General features: G+C 40.7%; 2 protein-coding genes and 1 pseudogene across 2 annotated transcripts in view; all 3 read left to right on the top strand.

Annotated features, from left to right (window-relative positions):
- LOC108877318 (E3 SUMO-protein ligase PIAS4-A-like) overlaps positions 1-7,428 on the top strand; it is a 59,552-nt pseudogene extending 52,124 nt beyond the window's left edge.
- The window catches only part of pias4a (protein inhibitor of activated STAT, 4a), a 31,204-nt gene extending 23,776 nt beyond the window's left edge, over positions 1-7,428 (top strand). Inside the window, exon 12 of the transcript XR_007814860.1 lies at positions 4,841-7,428. The gene's annotated coding sequence lies outside the window, so the exon portion shown is untranslated. The remainder of the gene's footprint in view (positions 1-4,840) is intronic.
- A 4,210-nt stretch (positions 7,429-11,638) lies between these two features.
- map2k2a (mitogen-activated protein kinase kinase 2a) lies at positions 11,639-21,218 on the top strand. The gene is made up of 11 exons (XM_018667317.2): positions 11,639-12,358; positions 12,559-12,769; positions 14,067-14,213; positions 14,316-14,393; positions 14,858-14,909; positions 17,085-17,209; positions 17,819-18,032; positions 18,155-18,219; positions 18,366-18,427; positions 19,207-19,252; positions 19,368-21,218. Exons 1-11 carry the CDS (start codon positions 12,270-12,272, stop codon positions 19,476-19,478), a joined length of 1,200 nt encoding a protein of 399 aa, XP_018522833.1. The 5' UTR covers positions 11,639-12,269; the 3' UTR covers positions 19,479-21,218.
- Positions 21,219-23,833: the final 2,615 nt, after the last annotated feature.

Raw genomic sequence — 23,833 nt, 5'->3', positions numbered from 1 at the left:
CAGATGTCTTCTCCTCCTGGTACAAGAGGCACCAAGGCAAGCTAGGACACATCGTTCTTTGAGTGTTTCATTGGTCACACTCAGCTGTGCGTGGTATAACTCCTACAGAAGACTCTTGAGGGCTGCGTGCTGAGTTACTTATGCTAGCTTCTTGACTGTTGCTGTCACAGTCCTGATTCTGTTAAGCACCTTACTCTTCAGAGCTCTTGTGTAAACCAGTAAGGGATGAGCAACATGAAAGGTGAAACTAAACTCAATAAGACACAGATTTTTGTTTGCACTTTTCCTTGTGTGTGAATTAGAGCTGCAGCTATCAGTTAATTAATCAGTTAGAAAATAATTTCCAACTGTTTTGATAATAGCTGGTTTTCTTGGTTCTCTACACCTGTGAACTGAGTATTTTTGGAGTTTGTTTGGTCTGTTGGACAAAACATGACATCTGAAGGTGTCTTACAGACAAAACAATTAATGAATTAATTGTGAGATTAGTCACTAGTCATCATTGTTGCTGATCTAGATACGAACCATCTGTTTTTGTGTTTGCGGTGGAACATTGGAGTAAAGAATTGATTGCTCAGCATACTTAATCAGGTCAAGTCCATAACCTTGTGGGTGGCCCACAAGAGAGGAGTTTGTGGGGATTTCAGTCCTTCAAAATCTAAAGTTTTTATTTAAGCAGAGAGGCATATTTGCACTAAAGCTTAAACTGTTAGACAGTCTTATCTTGGTATTAAGGGAAGCTGATCCAAGAAATAGTTGACACTGACGATGGAAAACATTTGCCGTGTTAGGTATTCCTAAGATGTGTAATTTTTGTAATATGCATAATGTATGTAAGGATATTTTGCATTAAATATAGTTATATAATCAGGAGGGTTCCAGGGGATCCATTTGTCTTTTTTTTCCTAAAATAAACTGAGAATAGTAATTACAGGGTGATTTCTCATATCATGAAAAAATCATGGTGTTAAAATTTGAGTGGCTTTGCGATTCACTGTGTATAGTTGCTTTCTAAAGTATTCAGACCCATTCAGTTTTTGCAGACTTTGTGTTATAGATTTAATTTTAGATGGATAAAATTTCTATTTTTACATATACCCTCAATAACACATAATGGCAAAGTGTGTGTTTTTAGAAACTTTCGCAAATTTATTAATCAAAAACTGAAATGTCTTATTTATAAAAGAATTTAGACCGTTTGCTGTGGCACTCCAGATTATGATCAGGTACATTCTGTTTGCTGTCATTATCCTCAATGTGTCTAGAAGTTATTTGGAGTCCACCTTTGGCAAAGTGTATTGCCTTACAACTGTATAAGGTCTCATGATTCACACTGCATGTCAGGACAAAAAACGCACCCTGAAGCCTGAAGACTTCTGAGGAGACTGTGAAGACTTCTGATCAGGGCAAGGGTATAAAGCCACCAGGACTCTTCCTAGAGTTTATTGTCTAGCCAAACTGAGTAACTGAGTAAGAAAGGCCTTGTTTAGTGAGGTGACCAGGAGAATACTAGTCTCTCTAACAGACCTTCAGAACATCAGTGGCCGGAGGCGTACAGCCAAGACAATGCTGAAATGGCTTGGGGACTCTGACTGCCCTTGGGTGGCCCAGCCAAAGCCCACAGAACGTCTGTGTAGAGACCTGAAGATGGCAGTTCAGACTTAAAGCTGTATTTCCTGCTAAAAGCATTTTTTTTTTTTTTTTTTTTAATAACTTTGTGAAAACCTTTGAAAACATGTTTTCACCTTTGTCATTGTGGCTTATTGAGCGATTGAATGAAATGCCAATTTTATTTAAATCAATTACACAGTGAAGTGTGCAAAAAGTGAAGGGACCTGACTCAGAGTAGCCACTCTATATGCTTTATTTTAGATTGGTAGTTAAATTCCATGCTCACAGCCTCTGATTTGTTGTGTTTTCAGCGGTATTCGGTGGCAGTGTATTTAGTGAGGGTCTTCACTGCAGCAGACCTCTTCAGCCAACTCAAACTCTGCTCTGTTGAGAGTGCAGAACGCTGTCGTGAACGCAGTAAGTGTTACTCTGATTTTCTGAAAGTCATTTGAATTTTGTTTCTATAAATCTTATGACTCATAATCTTAATGTTAGCACTGTTTTGGTAGGACTGGATTGTATATTTAATGCCCTACATTACAACATATTATCTGATAGAAAATGAGGTGTCATAATAGATTATCTACCATTTATCTACAGTCCAAGACAAACTACGTTTTGACCCAGAGAGTGAAATTGCAACCACAGGCCTTCGAGTTTCTCTCATTTGTCCAGTGAGTATATTTACATGAGAACACCTGACATTTTTATCTGGGACAAGTGTCCTAAGTATTTGTCCAGCCATGACATTTGATATCTTGAACATGGTTTGTCCTCTCCCTCTCCCATTCCTCAGCTGGTGAAGATGCGGCTCGGTGTCCCATGTCGAGTTTTAACTTGTGCCCATCTTCAGTGTTTCGACGCAGTCTTCTTCCTGCAGATGAATGAGAAGAAGCCCACATGGACTTGCCCCGTCTGTGACAAGCCCGCTCCCTTTGAGCTACTTACAATTGATGGGTAAGGAGACAGAAACATGCTTTGACTTGTCCAGCATCATTTTCTTTTCAATAAATTCAGAAAATTTACACTCGTAATTTTAATATCCCTGTGTGTTGAACCCAGCCGGGGGAAAATAATTAAAGCTGCACAGATGTTTGGGCATTTTTAGGTCTCTTGATACAAGTTGAACCATGCACCAGCCTACTGTGTTTTCATTATAAAGGCTTTGAATGTTTTGTATGGCATGAGATGGTGATTATCCATTTTGTTTTGTATTTCTACACCTGCTGTCAGGTTATATTTCAAAACTTTTGATCCGGTAAATTGGCTTGTTTGTTGACTCTTTGATCTACTTGTTCTAACAACGCTATAATTTAGAGAACCATGTAATTGTGGGACTCTGGAAAGCACAACACAGATTTTTTTTCTTTTTTTTTTTTTAACAGTAGTCTTTGCTGCAAGTGACTCACAGGGCACCTATAGTTTAATGACATTGCAAAGTGCTCCTTTAGGCTAAAGGTGCCAAGTGTTGAGAAAGAACTGCTTTTAAACATAATTTGTCTTTTTCATTGTCTGGTATTTCAAGAAGAATGACAAAATCATCATGGAGTAAGAAAAACACAGATGAGCCTGAAGTCCATTTTTATCAAAAAATGTCATGACTTAAAAAAACAACAATTTGGGCGTGTAACTTCTTGCAAATTTTAAGCAACTCTCACAGGCACTCCCTTATTTTCAGAAAGACTGAAATTATTGTGTTACAGTTTTGGTTTTAAGGTATACTTGTGTTCCTCATATTAAGCTTGTCTGCAAGTCCCCTCTTTAACTGATCTCTAGGTAATTACTAATTACTAAATTGTGTTTATAGAAATGTACCAAATGAATGAAATTTTCAGTTGATAAGAAGAAACAATCAAGGATTTGGGTACACTTTGTTTTCTTCCTGGTGCTCATGATGCTATTTAATGAAAATGCACCATAATGGTCAACATCTTTGAATGACAGGTGTGAAATTTTGTGTGTTCTGTAAGGCAACTCTAACCAGCAGTGTGTATTTCAGTCTGTTATCTGAGATTCTGAAGGAGACAAGTGAGGACATTGAGGAGATTGAGTATTTAACTGATGGCTCCTGGCGACCCATCAGAGATGACAAGGAGAGGGACAGGGAACGAGAGCGCAGCAACACACCAGAGTACCCTGTTGTTGATATATGTAAGTGTCAATCTCTGTAACATTTACCTCTGTTTCTGAATGAATCTATTCTATTCAGTGCATTAGTTTGCTAGAGTATTAATTCTTTTTGTAATATATTTTTTTACTCAAATGGCATCTCTGTCTGCAGGCATTCCTGAGGCAAACGGTCATTCTCCGGCCCACAGCAGCACCAGCCTGACGGGCAAATCTGGCAGCAGTTCTGTGGGGATGGCAGGAGTCACAGGAGGACCTGCTGTGGCACCGGGAGGAGGCGCAGTGGTAGATCTGACTCTTGACTCCTCCTCTGAGGAGGAAGGGGGTGGGGCAGGAGGCGACAGTGAGGACACAGAGGACAGCGCTGACAGTCCTGCCCCGAAGAGGGGCCGATACAACTACGACAAGGACCTGGTCACTGCCTACTGACCCCACAGCTCTGTCCCCTCATAGACTGACACACACACAGAGACTGAGAGACAGGGGGCTACAAACTTGAGGACAGGAACACAGTAATCCACTAGATGCAACGACCCTCCCTTATGCCCAAACATCAGAGCCTTTTAGCAGCTCTGGTTTATATCCAGACAAAACAAACACACACTCAAACATGCACTGTTAATGAATCTTCAATCTAGAGTGATTAGGATTCCTCTTTGTACTGTACACCACTGGAAGCAACTCTTTTTCGGCCAACCGTCACCTTGCAGTGAATATCTGTACCGTCCTGCCTCTACTAAAGAAACTGAATGGATTGAGCACCCCCAACACCACCACCACCCCCTTTCCTCCTCTCTCTCCAGACAATTTCCTCTCTACCACCCCATCTCTCTTTGTATTTGACTTGGAATTACAGGCTCTTTTAGCCATGGGCGTTCACTGTTTGCGTCTCTGATTTTTGTCACATTTGTGATAAACAGGCAAGTTTGAAGATGGAGGCTCCTCAGTAGTTTTTGGTAAAAGGTCAAAAACAACTAATGGATAAGAGCATGAATAATTTGGGAGAGGACAAGGCAGAGGTATGTGGAGTGTGATGCAAATTGAAACCTCTCCTATTGTGTTATTATTTTTTTGTTCAGAGAATGAATTCAAAGCTTGAAAGGGTTTTTTTCAGGAATTTATCCTTTTAATTATGAAAGGGCAGAACACAATACTGGCCTCAATGTGTGATGCTTTCCATTTTTATTTTGTCCTTAGATAAGAGAACCTACCTCAGTCATAAAAACTTAGCAGACTGACCAGAGAGTAGCTAAGAAAGAAGCAGAGGACAGAAGAATAAAGAAAAGTCTTTCTGAAGCCAATTTTACACTGGAGATTTTCTTTTCCTGCATTTTGTTTTGTATTTTTTAATTCCATTGTTCCATGCAGCTCTGTTTTCCTCTGCAGCAACAAAACCTTTGAGGGCGAGTTAGTTTGCAGATGAACCCTAGGTGTCAGTGATAGGTGGAACTGTGCCACTGTGTAAAACATTACTGCAGTTAACTTGCTGTAACAGGATTTATTAGGGTTGATATATCAACATCGCAAATGGACGTAACTCATCAAAATTACTGTGCGGCAGCTGTGCCAAAGCAGATATATTTTTAAGAATTCACTGACAGGCAACGGTTACGAGATTTTGGTGCCTTCTTTTTTTTTTTTTTTTTTGGTTAAGTTGTGAAGATTGGAGCATGTTGTTATAAGACTAGCTGAGCTGGCCAGCAGATGAGACCCCAGTCTGAGAGTTGTTTTATTCCATATATGTTTTGTTCAGATTTTTTCCAGTTTGAGAAATGGACAGAGATGCAGAAAAAAATCTGAGGTAAAGGACAGTTATGGAACAGGATTCAGAAGTGCTGTCCTCCTTTGTCTTTCTCCGCAAGTACCATATTTATGTAATTGCTTCACAGTCTCTTTAACAGTTATTTGTAATAAATCTACATAATATTTGGCGGCAGTTCTGTACAGACAGGGGCTTGTAGTTACAGAAAACAGGACACACCTCTGCTGCTGTGGTTTGTGTATTTAGATAAAATTGGTCCAGGCTCATGGCTGTGCTGTTGATGAACGCTCCTTTTATTTTCCTGTGAATGAATCCGACCTGGGTCAAAGAAGCATTCAGAGTACTTTTGCTGCGGTGGGTTCAACATGTCTGACACAACGAAACTTAATGAAGTGTCAATAAGTGCAACCCCACCAAGCTTTAAGTCATTGATTGGATTACAAATTGTCCTGTCTGGAACAAGTGGAGCAGGTTCAACCAACAATCCTCCCCGGCCTCTTTTCAATGTAGATAAGGTCATATCTATTTGCTGGAATAGAATTGGACTTTAATTGCTACATGCTGTAGGCTTACAACTAATATTCCTCTGCACCTGAATTGGTATTGTCAGTATGTGATGGCTGCTCCTCAGATAAGGATACACAGGCTGCATGTGCAGGTGTTCGGTTTGTCTGCAGGAAGGTCATCAGCATTTGCTTGAAGAGAAAAGGTGCTGCTGTGTCACTAGAGCTGTTTGCACTTTCATCTCATACTTCATCCCAAGGTCATGGCTTATTTATTTTAAAGCCTTTGCATAGTGAGTATTAATCAAGGATCCCTGACCATTGTGACTAGGTCTCCTCAGCCATCTCATGCATGGGAATCAAGAAATGTGAAACTAGAAAAGCGACAGTCCTACTCCACTGTGAGACAATTGGGAGGGAAGAGGTTGTGACTCAGACGAGTTCTGTGTGGTATGTTTCCCTCTATTGTCATCCCTTTGTTGCGGTTTGATCAGCACAGAACCTGGTTTTCGTTTGCCTTGCTCAAATGCACAGACAAAATGACATTTACGCATTGATCCGGGGCCTCGCTGTTGTGCGTCTTGTGATAGGGTTGGTGATTTAAAGAAGCAGGTTGAGTCATATCTGGTCTTCCATTTTTCCCCTTCTTTTGACACATTGCCATAGCTTACAAAATCAATGTAGTGGTGAAAAATATTTGATAATCACACAAAATTGATTGATGGCACTTTGCCTGTACTACGTCGGAGTCTGTCCCTGAAAAGGATATTCTATATAAGGCGCTTTGAAGCAAAACAATGTAAAGAACTCTAATACCTGTCTTTAACTAGGCAATTTGTATTTGTAAGTAACTGCTATACATATAAAAATGACATTGTTCATTTGTTGCTAGGTATAGAAGGTCATTATTTGAACAGATCTCCTAAACCTCTCTTTGCCTTATGGTAAAGGTGAGAGGTGGTACAGGTTGCTCCTGTGGATCTGAGCCAGATATGTGCAGGTTGTTTGGGAGCTGGAGAGAGCTGAGGGTCTGGTCTTTTTGTAGTGGCATCTCTTATAATAATGCATAAGGTAGCATGGGCAGAGGCTTACAATCCATGATGTAAATGTTTTGTTGTGTTTTTTTATATGTTCATATTAAAAGACAATAAAATTTAAATAATATTTTATTAAGCCTTGATTCGCCTCCAGTTGTTCCTATAGGCAAACAGACAATAAGAAGCTGTTGAGGGCAGCAGCACCTGAAGCTGATGCCACTGAGGACTGGGTGGACTGGTTAAGGTGTGGATTGTTAAGTCCTGTACCAAATGCTCAGATCTGGGGACACATTTGATGCCTGTTGAGGATAAAACTGTAAAATTTAAAATGATCGTATTCTAACAGCTGTTATTGACGTGTGGAATTAATTAAAATCAGTTCTTAAAACCCTGTCTGCTATCGTTTTATTTTGAAAATAGCCCGTCTGTATGTATTCAGTCAGACAGCAACTATTGACAACTAAATCCACTTGGGATGAGTGCATCACACCTTGTTTGCAGTATTCAGCATGTCTGCAAGTGCTTCCCTAAAAGTCAGGTTGAGTTTCATCTAATACAGACAAGTCTGTCTTATAGAATTTTGGTCATTTAAACTTGAAAGCCTTAATGTGTGAAAGCATTTTTGACATGGAGAGAATAAAACCAATGCTCCACAGCCACTGTAAACTTAATTTATGTCATGATCACATAGTTTTGGGGGGCACTTCTGCCTTGATTAGACAGTAGGGAGCTGAGAGGTAATGTAGGGGGAGAAAGACACAATGGTGACATGCAAGAAAGGTCCCTCGCTGTATTGGAACTGAGACCACTGTGACTACCTTGTCAGTGGCTTTAACACCTCACCACCTCTGCCACCAAGATGCCCCATAATAACTTTTTTTAATGTCAAGAAAAGGTCATTGTAGTTGTAATCCTGTGAAATATATGAACCATTTCCCAGATGAACCGGCAATTCAGTGGGAAAGCCAGGCCTGTTTAATAATAAATATTTTTGAAGAAAATAAGATGCAACGTATCTGCAAAATGTTTAAAGAAAGGTTGAGCAAATGCATGTGACTCATTAAGTAGGCATTATTAAACCTTACTATTCAGCAGACATTTTTATTTGTCATGGTAGGAAAAGCACAGTTTACTAATCATTTTATAGACGTTTCCCTCAACTGTCCCAGTAAGTCATGGTGGTGAGCCAGCATGCCTTAGGACCCTGAAACCAAAGGAACTAAATGGAATCCAGCCATAATTAATTTCATTATTTACCCCTGTGCATTCCCTTCTGTGACCAAATGCCAAAATGTCACAGTAGCCTGTAGCCAAAAAGTCTATAACCTAACAACCACATACCCTCTTATCATTATCACCTTATTCCAGGGTAAACAGTGAAACAGTGTATGTATCTAAAAGTCTGACAAATTTTTATTTTCTCTTAATAGCACATCTCACTGACTTATTCATGCAATTATCCAATCAACCAAACATGTAGCTACAGTGCAGTGCATAAAATCATGCAGATACAGGTCAGAAGCTTCAGTTAATGTTCACATCAAACATTGGAATGTGACAACGGCACCAACAGTAATGCCACTTGACTGTGGCATGACCATTGGTGCCAGACAGGCTGGTTTGAGTATTTCTGAAAGTGCTTATCTCGTGGGATTTTCATGCACAACAGTCTGTACAGTTTACTTGGAACAGTGAGAAAAACACTCAGTTAGCGGCAGTTCTGCTGACAGAAATGCATTGTTGATGAGAGAGGTGAGAGTAGAATGGCCAGACTGGTTGAAGCTGACAGAAGGGCTATGGTAACTCAGATAACCACTCTTTATAACTGTGGTGAGCAGAAAAGCTTCTCAGAATGCACAACACATTGAACATTGTGGCAGATAGACTACAAAAGCAGAATACCATGGCGGGTTCCACTTCTGTCAGCCAAGAACAGAAATCTGAGGCCGCAATGGGCACAGGCTCACCAACACTGGACAGCTGAAGACTGGAAAAAATGTGGTCTGGTCTGATGCATCTCAATTTCTGCTTAGGTACACAGATTGTGGGGTCAGAATTTGGTGTCAACATCCCTTTATGGCACCAAGTTACCCGTCTTCTAATGGCTACTTCCAGCATGATAATGCACCATGTCACAAAGCAAGAGTCATCAAATTGATGACACTGAGATCAGTGTACTTCAGTGACCTCTCCAGTCACCAGATCTGAATCCAACAGAACACCTTTGGGATGTGGTAGATAAGAGCTTGGCAGCATGAATGTGGATTCTGCAAAAATGATGTGATGCAATTGTGTCAACATGAACCAGAATCTCAAAGGAATGTTTCCAGCATCTTGTGGAATCAATGCCACAACAAACTGAGGCTGTTTTGAAAGCAAAGGGAGGCCCTACATAGTATTACTATGGCATTCCTAATAAAGTGCTCAGTGACTGCATATAGAGTGACCTCAGTAATTGTGAAATGGAAGAAGTTTGGAACAACCAGGAGTCCTCCTAGAGTTGGCCATCCAGCCAAACTGAGTAAGTTCATGGAGGTGACCAAGAACTCAACAGTCACTCTAACAAAGCTTCAAAAATCCTCTCCATCAATGAGGCTTCTATGGTCAAGTAATTAGATGGAGGTGTTTTGGAGTTTTGCATTTAAAGTACTCTGAGAGCATGAATTCTTTGGTCTTGTGAGACTAAAGTGACCTCTTTGGGCCAAGATCCAAGCACTATGTTTAGCAAACACCAGGCGCTGCTCATCAACTGACTAATACTGTCTCTTCAGTGAAGCATGGTGGTGGTAGCCTCAAGCTATGGGGGAGCTTCTCAGCGGCTGGGACAGGGATACTGGTCAGAGTTGAGGGAACGAATGGAGCCCAATACAGAGAGCTCCAGTGACCTGAAGCATACAGCCAAGCTAATGCTGGAGTGTCTCTGGGACAGGTCTCTGACTGCCCTTGAGTAGCCCAGCCAAAACTAAGACTTAAGTCCTGTAGAACATCTGTGGAGAGACCTTTAGATGGCAGTTCACAGACACCTCCCATCCAATCTGACAGAGCTTGAGAGGATCTGCCAGGAAGAATGGGATAAACTGCCCAGATCCAGGTGTGCAACGCTTGTAGAGACTTGTCCTAGAGGACTCAAAGCTGAAATTGCTGCTAAAGGGGCATCTACCAAGTGCTGAATTATGGGTCTGAATACTTTTGTAAATGGGAGATTTGGGGTTTTGATGGACTGTGTTGATTTACAAGCAACAGAAGATGATAAATAAGATTAATTATTTATACATAAAGTGGAGTATTTCTTCTCCCAAGGCACATGGGGTTAGAACTGAATATTGTGACTACAAGAAGGGTCTCAAGACCATCCTTTCTAAATGTCTGTAAAAACAGTTCTCACTCTATTCTCTGCTCAGTGTTTCAGAAATGTTGCATCAACATCTGAAGCAACAAGAGAAAATTGAGCTGTGAGATGTACCAGACAGTGTTAAGTATCTTACTGAGTGAGGAGCATGTGAGGAAGCTTAGTTTAGTTGCTGTTGCTGCCGATTATGGATATGCTAAGAATGTTAAGTAACACATGTACAGTAGGTTTATAGCCACAGCTAGACCATTCATGGTTATTTCCGTTATTTGTCCAATCAGAAATCAAGGCATATTTGTGAGCTGATGCAAGTACAGTTCTGTTTTTGCACTGAGGGGAAAATCCTAACAGTTTATGTAGCCAGGGATTAGGAGAAAGAAATTTAAGCAGTTCCACAACAGAGCGGCATGGTACTGATTTGAATAAGGAAAACACCTTGCTTTTACATTGGTTATGGGAACATGACAAGGTATACTGTATGCTAACATAGTGACATTGCATATTTACGGACAATAGAAAGGGATTTTCTATCACACTTGGTGAACAATTCTGTCTGATGTTACAGTATCAGAGGTCTTATTACCCATTTACATCCTACTGAGATCAGAGACCTCTTTTGCAAGACCTGTCTATGATGGGAGCATAAAAAATATTTGTATGGAAGAATAGGTGATAAGTTCAAGTGATGTCAACTAAATATGTATTTACATTAATCCAATCATAAATAAAGCTGAAAAGAGTACTTCAGACTTTTATAAAGAAATTCCCCACACTCATCATTTTATTAGGGAAGTGGGGGTCCTGTGGGCCTCCAGATCTATCCAATTTTTGAAAATCTTCAGTCAATTTTCAGAAAGTTGTATTAATGAATTTGAACCTTAATTGCAATGTTTTGTCCTGGATTTTGTGAACTTTTTATTATTAATGAGTGACAAATCACTGAATTTCAGAGTTTCTGACAGTTCACTAATGATACAATATGGTTTTTTGTAAAATCATTTTCACCACTGGATGGCAGTAATGTACTTCAAAGCTTGGTGGTAACTGCCATTAAACACATAAGAGCGCAGCAGAGGGTGGATAAGATATGGTTAAACTGGGCTTTTTAGCTCATTAAAAACACCATACCAGTGGCGTTATCACAAACTGCAGATGTTGTGCATTTCCCATGAGATTCCTGCATCTCTCGTATCAACTTGTCAGACGGTCTCAGTCTCGCGCTATTTATGAAGGGCTCTCCCTGTGGGTGTCACACAGGTCTGATGCTGCAGCTGCTGCTTCCTGTACTGAAGCACCACCAACCAAAGCCAAAGCCCTTTTCGCTTCAGAGCCCCACACCCCGAGCTGAAACACGGAGGAATTTGTCGCTTAGACACCGCCGTCCTGCGGAGGGAAGCCAGCCGAGTCGGTCTCCCGGTGTAGCAGCCGGTAAAACCGTGGCGACCCGTAGTCTTGTGGAAGCTAAGAAGCGAGGGGTTGCACATTAAGACAGAGAGACGCAGGGCACGATTTTTCCAGGGGCTGGTGCTAGCTAGTAGCAGCTAGGTAGCTAATGGCTAGTAGCAGCAGGTAGACAAACCCAGAAGAAGTAGAAAATAGAAATGTGCTTACGCCCAACGCTATAGATGCACCGGCAAACGACCTTACTGAAAAGAAACATCTTGGCATGTTACGTTTTCCCACATTAGCTAACTGACATGCTACCGAAAGTATACTAATTTTGCTAACGCTAGCTAGCTAAGTTACTAGCCACCTAGAGCTGACCCTGTTGCTTTTTTTCAGACTGAGTTTCGAACAAGAAAAAGGTTAGATTAGTTGCTGCCCGGCTCATTGCAGGTTAGTCCTATTACTTCGGAAAGTCGTATAGGGTAGTTATTGAAATGGCTCCCAAAAGAAGACCCGTGCCCCTGAATATAACGCCCATTGGGGAGGGACAGGCCACCTCTAACACCATTGATGCTGCATCTGAGTGAGTAACACTTCTATGGGTTAAAATTAATTGTACCTATGAGAAAATGCTTCTAACTGCTCTATGTTAGAAGTTACCATCGTTTATTAGCACTGTATAACGTAAGTCTTATGCACCACCGTTTATATGCAGCTGCTAAATGTCCCTGTCTTCACATTTCCTTCTCGGTCTGTGTATTACCACCTGTCTCTTCCTCACAGAGCCAACCTTGAGGCCTTACAGAAGAAATTGGGTGAGCTGGACCTGGACGAACAACAGAGGAAAAGACTGGAAGCTTTCCTCACCCAGAAAGCTCAGGTTGGGGAGCTGAAGGATGAGGATTTTGACCCCATATGTGAGTTGGGTGCCGGAAATGGAGGAGTGGTCAACAAGGTCCGCCACAAACCCTCAAGTTTGGTCATGGCCCGAAAGGTGAAAATGAACATTTGTTGAATGTTTTCTTACAGGTGAAGTGTGACAGGTGAGGGGGCTGAGTCAAAACACATTCCAGACATGTTCCAAGTTTCTAAATTCAGTTTAGATTTTATCGTTGTACTATAGCCTTGGTGCTGACTTGATTTTTTTTTGGCACCCATATCTACGTGGAGCCCCACTGACTTTGTGTTTGGAGAAAAGCACACTGTGCACCATTACTTGAATGCGACAATAACAAACAGAATTATTCACAATAAGTATGAGTAAGCAAATATTCAAAGGAAATAATCCGTAACATAATTTTGAAAGGCTATAAAGTTTATACAATGAGGTATGACCTGTGTTTAGTCTACTTGCACTGATTTGAATGGAATGAACAAAACGATACGAACACCTGTCAGCACAATGCAGCTCAACAGCACCACAAATTGCAACCTCCAGAGTGGTCATACAGTTGAATCAGCATCTCTTTCACAGAGTTTCACTAAAAACGGCACATTTATGAAAGTAGGATTTACTGAAGCACCAATCTATTAGACTACTTTGGTTTTAGCTAGGTGTACCTAATAATAAAGTGACAACTGAGTGTATATTTGCCAATATTAGCTCATCACTGATAGTCATTAGTGATGTAAATGGCCCATAAGTAACTAGAAATTGCAATGAATAAATGCTGAGGATATGTTTGAGGTCATTTACAAGCAGTGCCTTAGTCATATTAGTTTGTCCCATACTTGTGAGACAGCACTGACGAGTTCATTTTTCCATTGTAAAGTGTCTGGCTCAGTATTAATCTTTGTCACATTTTTTTTTTAGCAAAAGTGAAAGGGATCATCATCAAAAGTATTTCACTATTTTATGGGTTTATTTTAAAAAAAGAATACTTGCCAATATATTCATTTTTTATATCCCTCAAATTTGTATCTGCCTCAAAATTCCAGTAGGAGCTGAGCACTCAAAGCTATTCTTGTGTAGTGTTGTACATGTACTATGAGTTGGTTAGTCTGCTTTCCCCCTGTTTTGATCATAACACTGGGTGTACAGTTTATGAGATAGTAACTTAGAACTCCACACAGACTCTGCAGCATCAACTCACGCAGCAAGCTCAAGCTTGTATGCTGTCAAGCTGTGTGTTGACTTGTCTCAAACCTGTCTCTTTTTTTGTGGTTAACACAGTTTTAAAAAGATGAATTCCACACAGCCAACACAGCAAAGTGTCTGTGTTGTCTGTGTCATCTGATGCATTTGACTTTGTCAGAGTAGTAGTTAATGGTTTCATATTTACCCCCCTCAGTTGATCCACCTGGAAATCAAACCTGCCATCAGGAACCAGATTATCAGAGAGCTGCAGGTGCTGCATGAATGCAACTCCCCCTACATTGTGGGCTTTTATGGGGCCTTTTACAGCGATGGGGAGATCAGCATCTGTATGGAGCACATGGTGAGAGACAAAGATTCTTAATTGAACTATTGAGTATTTTACTCTTGTACAAAATTTTTTGGATGGTATATTAGATTTTATCTGTGCAACTTGTCTCTACAGGATGGTGGATCCTTGGACCAGGTCCTGAAGGAAGCCAGACGAATTCCAGAAGAAATCCTGGGCAAAGTTAGCATAGCTGTATGTACTTCCCTAATACTATTTTTTTTTAAAGTGGAGGGATTGTCTGATTTGTTTATTTATTTATTTTTTTGTTTGTTGTTTTGTTATTTCTGTTTGTAATTTAAACAATGGTTGTTGTTTGAATTTGCTAGCTTTATTAACATTTGTAGCTTGTTACTATACATGTTTTTGCGTATGCACTGCTCTTCCATTGTGGGTGTGTTTCTCTTGCGGTGTTGCTTAACTAGCTGTGTGATAGCCAGTCATGCATGAGTCACGAACAGCAGTGGCCTACTGTGTTTTACTGAACTTTTGATTCCTGTGTCAAGTCAAAACATCGAAGTGTAAAAATGAATATTTCTAAATTAATATCTGTGCAGGGGAAAGCTTGTTTTTTTGTATGTGTATACACACTGTTGTTACATATTTGGCCCATTGTATTTTTGTGTGTGATGTCAAATGTTTTTCTCCCTTGTTTACAGGTATTGAGAGGATTAGCCTACCTGCGGGAGAAGCACCAGATCATGCACAGAGGTAAGGGTGTTCTCTAGTTGTATCAAATCACGACATTACAACACTGCAGTACGAGAGATGCTAACTATGTAGTTTACAAAACCAGATGATTTGTTATTGATTGATGATTGATGATTTGTGGTGGTAACACAACTAATTCATTTTCTACATTTCAGAATTTTATCTCAAGCTTTCTGTTCAATGCAGTGTTTATCACAATCACTTTTCAGGTTATGTGTTGGTTCTACTGCTGTGAATAGCTTTCAGAGAGAAGAATAAGAATTAATAATAAAACCTGGACAGCCTTTGACTTCAGATATCCCATGCCCTAGATGACTAAATGTTTTAAAAGATATGATCCCAGTTTTTATTTTATGACATGCTGAGAATTGTGATGTAAGTAGTCAGCCCCATGATTTATTGTAGACTAAGTTTAATTCAAAAATATTTGATGACAAATTTGAAATGATGACACATTTGTTATTGTGATTCATTCAGCTCTCACACTAGTTGTTGTTGAACACATTGGCTTCTTACAACCTTGGTGGGACAGTTAACCAGTACTACTAAAGAAAAAGCTAAAACAGAAATATGTCTAAATTGTTTTTGTCTGGAAATGGGAAATGTATAGGAATGCCGTATGGATAACTCATAAGGGCAGATTACAGGAAAGTGAACCTCATTTACCAATAATACAATGTAGTTGTTTTTTTTATGAACGGTTGTTGTGGGTAATATAATGATTCCCATCCCTTCAGCTTTACTGGTGGCTAAAATTTGCTGATGCTGGTGAGGCATCCAGCAGAGATCCAAACCATACAAATGTTACAGTGTAAACATCAGATTTAAAAAAAAAAAAAAAAAATGCAGGATAATTTTCCACTGTTATTATCCTTCCTGTTCTGAAACAGGCTCAAACACACTAACAAAAAGCATTTAGGAAGGACTGCTATTTCGAAATGTCTGAACCCTCGTGTGTGTGTTAGTGAAACCACTTCAAATGCGCCACATTAACTAGATCGGCTCCAGCCGTCCCTGTACTTTTTCATTCAAATTTTTATTAATTGTCTTCATGCTTTTTCCTCCATATGCACTGCATCAGCATCTTAAGAGAATTAGCACGCTCACCACAAGGCAGGCTATTATTTGGAAAGATCACGAGTTCCTGATCATAGATATTTGTAGCATGAAGCAAAAAAGGCTTAGAAAAAACTATTATCTTTGCATTCAAACAAAATTAAAAGTCAGACCATAGCAAAGTCTAAGGCAAACAACTTTTCCACAGCACACCAGTGAGGAAGCATGGGTGTGTTGTTATGAAAAGTACTGGTGAAGGCAGCGGTCAGACCTGCATAGTGCAGTGCAGTGAAGTCTCACAGTGCTACAGGGTCGGTGGTACTCGAGGACAGAGTTGTCTGTGAGCTCAGGCAGTAATTACAGCCTCTCAGATGTGATTATACAGCAGCCGCGCCCTGGTGACCCCTCCCTCCGTGTCTCCCTCCATCATTCTCCCGCTCTTTCATGCCACCTCCTTCTCAGTCACTCCTCGCATGTCCTTGGTCGGTGGGAGGGGGGTCAGTCACCGCAGAGGACAGATTGCAGGGCTCAGTCATACCCCATTATTTTGCAGGATGTTTTTTAGTGATGAGCAAGAAACGTGGAGGACCAAGCTTGTTTATAACAGGGGCTCCAGCAGGAGTTGTTAACCATTTTCTCCTTGTGCACAATGAACACGGCACCACGGCATAAACCTGGGGAGGGCACTGAGCGTGCCACTTGTGGCCCCCATGGCACATTGTAGTCTTTAAAAATATTCAAAATCGTCTCTGAATAATTGTGTGTGTTTTGTATAATGTACAAAAGCTATCTCTCAGAAAGCTCCTGATATGATAGTTTTTACTGTCCTGTTAGGGGAAATTTGTTTTCAGAGTCTGCACATGTCAGTATCTCCTATGAAAATCATAGTTGCATGCAATACATATAATGGACATAGTCATTCGTAGGCAAATACATTCATGCCCCTACGTATAATCCTTATTTGCTATTTTGTTGAGCAGTGCCTTCTCATCCTGATGACTACAAAAAATGATTGCCTAAGTCAGTAGTGAAGTGTTAAGCATACATGACAGTTGTGATGTAGCAAGAGTCTCAGTAAAACCGACATGTTTGTTTGTCCACATCCCCTCTGCCATATAGATGTCAAGCCCTCCAACATCCTGGTCAACTCTCGCGGGGAGATCAAGCTGTGCGACTTTGGTGTGAGCGGCCAGCTCATAGATTCCATGGCCAACTCCTTTGTTGGAACGCGCTCCTACATGTCGGTGAGTCAGCTCTGCACGCCTGCGCCCCCACCCCTTTTCCTCTGGCCCTATCCCCACTTTCCTTCTCCTCTTTTCTCACATTGCTCTTGTTCACTGGCCCCGCCCTCCGCCTTCCCTTCCTCTGGCCCTCCCTCACTTCCCTGCCAAGAACCGAGGGCTGTGCCCAGGAAAGGGCTCTCTGGCAAAGAGCTAGGCAACTGTGCTCGTTCGTTCTTGTCCTCCTCTCCCCTCACTCTTAGACACCTGGTGGGTGCAGTGCTGAAAAGCTGCCTGTCTGTCCCATCCCCATACCCATCCCATACCCACGAAGCACCAGTGGTGTAGAGACACTCGCCCTTTCGTCATAATTCCTAAAACACACATCTGTCCTTGCTCACCCTTCTAACTAAAACAGTCCAAAGCTGCCAAACCCTCCCATCTCCTGTCCTCTTGCCCTAACCACACCCCACTGCTCCTTGCCATAACACCCCCTCCTCCCTCTCCCCTTCCATTATCCTCTCCTCCACTTCCCGTGCCTTCCCCGCCCAGCTCTCCGCCCAACCCTTCACTCCTGCCTGGCGTCTTGGCTCTACCTGCTCCCTCTGACGTAGATTGTGTGTTTCTCAACAGCCGGAGAGACTGCAGGGCACTCACTACTCTGTTCAGTCTGACGTGTGGAGCATGGGTCTGTCCCTGGTGGAGCTGGCGATTGGCCGCTACCCCATCCCCCCACCAGACGCCAAAGAGCTGGAAGCCATCTTTGGACGCGTCGTTATGGACGGGGCCGAGGGAGAGCCTCACACCAACATGCAGAGGCCCAGACCACCCGGCAGGCCCGTGAGCGGTATGCAATGCAAAGGAAAACACAAATACACAGACAGTTATATAAAACAATAACAAACGTCATGCAGATTGCTTAGTATGTGATGTAAATGTGTTTGTTTATTGAATTGTGTTTGTTCACAGGACATGGGATGGACAGTAGACCTGCAATGGCCATCTTTGAACTTTTGGACTACATTGTAAACGAGGTATGAAAAATCACCAGTTGCATGTTCTGTTAAACACACTCACACACAGGTCTTTCTATCTGTCAAGCTTACATAAGTGCATAGTACTGAACTTTTCTCCTTTTAATTGCACTGTTTTTGATCTTTGTTTCTTGTCTCTCTCTCAGCCTCCTCCTAAACTGCCACATGGTGTCTTCACCAATGACTTCCAGGACTTTGTGACAAAATGGTGAGCGATGGAATGACGTGTTAGACTGAGCTTTGTTCAGACTGCTCATCTGCTCTTCCACAAAAAAGAATAATCAGTCAATAAGATGAACCATGATCTTACTATTTGCCTTTACTGTTTCGTAGTAACCTAAATGCGGCAGTTGGTGCTGACTGAAATGCATAGGTTTTGTTTTGTGCACAGGTGGTTGCAGAAACTGGTTCTAGTGCTGAGGTTGTTAGGAAATAATGAAATCCAACACACTCCTCAAAGATACCCATATACATTTTAAGACATCTGAAAAATACTGTCATTGGGATGACAGTTTGATACAGTTTAACCACAAAAAAATCAAATATCTAATTCAAAACATAAAGTTATTTCTGTCTGTTCTCCCTCATTGAAACAACCAGAATCCACAAGTGTACAAATATAGTTTCTTTTAAAAGTTTAACTACTAGATACATGTTGTCTCCTGTTTCACTAAAAAGTTGATTCTTAGTGTATATGCACTGGAGGTTTTAGGTTTCCACATCACATTTGGGTAAGTTGCGCACTGAACCACAGTGGTGATATCACGAAAATCATACAGAGAAACTTGCCCCTTTCAGCAAATGAACGTGAGGACAGTTCTAGTGTCAAACTGCTCACGTTATTCTGCACAATGAAGCTCAAACATACAAGTGAAGTAACAATGAGCAAAACAGTTTGGATTGGTGGATCACTGAAATGACAGAGCTAATGTTTCTCATAAGGATTTCTAATGTCAGTAACCTTATTGGTGTCGTTTGTGTCTGCAGCTTGATCAAAAACCCAGCTGAGAGAGCAGATCTGAAAATGCTGATGGTGCGTACCAGAGCTTCATTTTCATTTATCTGATTGTTTGATTACTGGATTATTTGATCTCTATGTTAATGAGCTAGCAGCACAAACAGCGGTTTCCCTTTTGGTTTTCTTTCAGAGTCACACTTTCATCAAACGATCAGAAGTGGAGGAAGTGGACTTTGCTGGCTGGTTGTGCAAAACCATGGGGCTTAACCAGCCTAGCACTCCCACACGCAGCACTGAGTGAACAGGCCACCCACCCACCCCCATTCTGCCTACTGCCCCAGCACACCTCTGGGTCTTGCTTGCATACACATCACATATACTGTACATACACGTACACAAGCCATCACATATTGGCACTTTTTTCATCTTGCTCTTGGGTAAAATGGTTTGCCCCCCCCCCAATTCCCAAAAAAAAAAAAAAAAAAAATTCTTCACCAGCAGCAGGGCCCGTTGAGTCATTGTACTGTAAGACCACAGCTTCACCATGCCAGTGTCAAGAGTAGCCGCAGCTCACTTTTTCACACTGCTACAGAGGATTTAAAGCACTGAAGGGCTGCCAGTGTGTCAGCTGAAATTTGCATTGATTGAAAAACTTATTTTGTATTGTTGAATATTCTGTATTAATCTTTTCTATGGCAACAGTTGATGGCTTGTGGGACTGTATTTTGATAAATTACCTGCTGTAGAGATTTGTTGGACTGAAAATGACCAGAGAGAAATCCAAACAGCCTATCTACTTGCAAATTCTAAATTGGTTTTATTGAAGGTGAATGCTGTTATTTTGATTTTAAAATCCCTTTTGTCACACTTACTCATGCTAAAATTTTGTCAGCAGAGACTTTGCAATTACCTCCAATATGATAATCAAATTTGTGAGTAGAGAGTGCAGGATAAATGGGCCTATAAGGAGTCATTTTCACTTTTAGGTAAATGAGCGATCACTTCTAAAGATCACTTTGTGAACATCATCACAAACCAAAGAGGGTACTCATGACTACTAGTTTTTCAATGCCTGATCTGTCTTTTTTTCTTTTGTATGCACATTCATGAACAGTATATCAGTGTACTTTGAATGTTTTGACTTTTTTTCCATTCAGTGACCTACACTTTGATTGTGTTGACATTGTTTCCTCAAAACACGTTTCAACTCACATCCCACACTGTGTGTCTCACACGTTAGGAGGCATATGATGTGGAGGCCTGATATATGCCAGAATGTCTTTATTGACATTGAGAAAACAATGATCAAAATGTATTCATGGGATGATATAGCATGGTTTATTATCTTTCTAATACTGTATGTGTATTTTATTTCCCAAGACCATGATGGGGATGATTAGCTGGTGTTTTTATCAAAAGCCTGAATCTCTGCAAAGTCGATATGAAATTTCAATCACTCTTTTTTTTTTCTCTTAGTTGTTGGTCTGTACTTTTCCCCTGAAGTGTATTTGATTACGTTTTCACTGTACTGCTACATGTGGCGCTCCAAGCTTTCTCTTGGGACACAACCAGCCTAGAGGTGTGCTTTTGGAAAAGACTTGGGTTGACCTTGTGGTTTTAACCCAATTAATTGTGATAGAAGTACAAACCAACTGATGGTGGAACTTAAGGCATTTCAAGTGGTACAAAGGGTTTGACTGCAAAATTTTAACCCAGGTCAGTGTTGGTCACATGGTGGTGGTGGTGTTACTTGCTAGCCTGCCGTCTTGCTAGAGCTCTTGTATTCTCTCTGCTTATGGCTGCCCTTTCTTATTCCCCCCAAAAATGTGCATTCGTTCGGAGCAAAATGGATGCATTGTCACTTGTATGTGTACAAAGCTATATACAAAAATTACAGGAGTACTATTTTGCAGTCTTAATATACAAATTTTTGATTTATGTAAATGACAAGGGAGAAGAGTCATTTTATTATAATATAAAAATGTGTTGGATATGGTTATAATGTATAAAAAGATGAAAATAAAACTTATTTGTGAATGTACTTACACATTTATGACATCTGTCTCTAATAGATGCACATTTAACATAAGTGCACATTTAACAAACTTTGGCACTACTAATATGCAAGTTTCTGAGTTGAAAAGTTTCATTTCATTGATGTGGTTGTTGACAGGGCCGGAGCTACTATTGAGAACACGGTCATCCTCCGTTTTTAGCAGTCGAGTTCACCATACATGGTGAGTATTTTACAGTATCATTGTAGCACTGTCAAATATTGAAATTGGACTACTCAGAATTGGGTCAGAATTGTAACACAGAAATAAAAGAAGAATTTATTCTCAAGATTCTTGAAAAAGCTTTAACACTATTTAGACAATGTGGGGAATTCGTCAAATGTTGTTGTAGTAAGAAGATTAAGTACCAAATCAAATGTAAAAATGTCAGCGTAATTTCAAAATTTTAGAGATTTTGTTTTTTGCTGTCCGGTCACGATTTTCTGTGGTGTTCAGTGGGTGCTAGCGGGATTTCGACCTAAATTATCCTGTATTTATTGTATCATTTAACTTGTATAGTTATTTCTTTTTTCAGACTCACTTTCATACATGACAACCTGAACGACTCCGATTTTCTCCTCCAAAATGGTACATCGTCGGAGAGGAGATTGTCTCTGATTGGCTGGCAGGTGTCGGTTAAAATCACACCGGTGGGCAAAGTGCAGGTAACCATGGCAACAGTATCTTAGTTTAATTGCAACTGCTAGCAAATTAACTGTTTATAAACCGAATTAACACAGTTCGAGAGATGATTACAGACTATTCCATTAGAACGGTAAGTGGACTTTTCAGTACCTCTTGACATCATGTTTTTTCATCTCAGTTCACCAATGAGCATTGACTTATTAAAATTACTTGTCAATGAGAAAAGAGTCTTAAAAGGGAACAATTATGCGTTTCCTTATTTTCTTTCATATATATGTTATATTAATGTTCAAATTAAACGTGGCCAAAGCTTCAAATAATGAGATAAACGTATGTAGAAGTAAACCCTGAGGGCAAAAAGCTCGAGCGTCAGACTGCTCTGAAGGCTAGGCGAGTTTTTTTACTTCTTCATTTTTATTTTATCTGCTCACAAGCACTGGGTTACTATAGTTTGTTTATGTTGCAGCGGAAACGGAGAACGTGGATGCTGACCAGTCAGTACAGAGTGGGCTTATCGGTAGCTAAAACAGCCTGTTTCAGGGAGAGGTTAAACTGAGAGGCTGCATAAAGTGCCAGTGCAAGTTATATGAGCATTTGTTTTAACTGTGATTCATGTAAAGCTACTGTAGTAGAGTCAGAGAATAACAGTCTAGTGCTGGAAAATTAGCATAATTGGTTCTCTTTAAAGTTACAAAAATATTCAGAGCTTCACAGACACAGCAGGGTGACACAGTTTGTGCCTTACCAATAAAATAAGTCCAATTTCGGGGTAACTGAGCCTTAAGATCGACATTATTTCCAAGCTACATATTAAGTGGGCGTTGGCTAAACTGTTACCTTCTGACCCCAGTTAAGTCTTCATTAATAAGTTTACAGCCTACACACATTTTTACATGTAAGCCTACTAACTGCTTTGGCCTTTGTTAGTATATATATATTTACGATATGTATCTTCTTTGACTCTTTTTTTTTTTTTTTTTTTTTTTTTTTTTAAGCTAAATTTAATTAAAACCATCATTCAGACTGTAATGACAAACACAGATCTGATGTGGGGTGTCTGGAGTTGGAGAGGACTAGTTTATATTGGACTGAAAGGCGACACTGCCATAAAAATGTCTGACATCATCTCAGACTGCTATGGGCTGAGAGCAGCTAATTTTGACTGTGGGTAATTAGGGCAAAACTGAATAGAAGGCAGCTTGTGTAAATATTATGTATTTATGTGAAAGTGCATATCCCGCAGTTTTCATTTCACTTAGGCTACAACTTATCCATCTGCACCCTCTTCACTTAGCATAGCAAATTATAGCAAGTGATGGCACCAAATGTCCAAACGCTGCAATTCATGTGTACTTTTGAAGTTTGAAATCTTTATTTAAGCTTATGAGGAGACAGTGTTGAACAGTGCCCTCTAGGTAGAGGTTGTGTCACTGCCTCTCCCTGCCCCTTGATTCCCCTGCAAGGTTATCTGTGCGGCACCAAGCCAGTGTCAAGCCCTGCTGCACCTTGGGACGCACCTCCTGTGAGACTGGCATTTGCAGACAGAAACATTGTGTAAAGTAAATTTCGTTGTGTGTACATGATCAAAGTTACTTAAAGACTTAAAAGTGCATTCAGAGGTGTTCTGAGATGGTTTATGGTGCAACAGAATTGTTGAATACATCTTGCGCTTCATCCCACTCCCATGGCACAATGGCTGGCTTGCACTCTCTGAGGGGGCGTGCGGTGGGCGGTTGGAAGTGGCGCAACATCAAGTGCATGAGCTGTAAATTTACACATGGGAACTTGCCATTCCCAACCATGGATAAGACACTTTTCGACTTAGTAATGTCTTCTCTGATGCCTCACCTGTTGGAGCTTGGCAGGTATTATGTGTAGAGACTGGGCCGAGCCAGAGAGTGTATCAAGGGGGTTGCTGGCAGCCCCTACTGTATGTGCTGGAATGTGCCATGGCTTG

Source organism: Lates calcarifer, linkage group LG17, assembly GCF_001640805.2.
Source record: "Lates calcarifer isolate ASB-BC8 linkage group LG17, TLL_Latcal_v3, whole genome shotgun sequence".
Classification (NCBI taxonomy): Eukaryota; Metazoa; Chordata; class Actinopteri; family Centropomidae; genus Lates; species Lates calcarifer.
This window is presented reverse-complemented; position numbering and strand designations above follow the sequence as displayed.

Excerpts from the sequence above, each read along its gene's own strand:
- map2k2a (XM_018667317.2), top strand. The coding sequence starts at position 12,270 with ATGGCTCCCAAAAGAAGACCCGTGCCCCTGAATATAACGCCCATTGGG. Across the intron at positions 12,770-14,066 it reads GTTTGGTCATGGCCCGAAAG|TTGATCCACCTGGAAATCAA; the intron begins GTGAAAATGAAC and ends TACCCCCCTCAG. Across the intron at positions 18,220-18,365 it reads TGGACTACATTGTAAACGAG|CCTCCTCCTAAACTGCCACA; the intron begins GTATGAAAAATC and ends TCTCTCTCTCAG.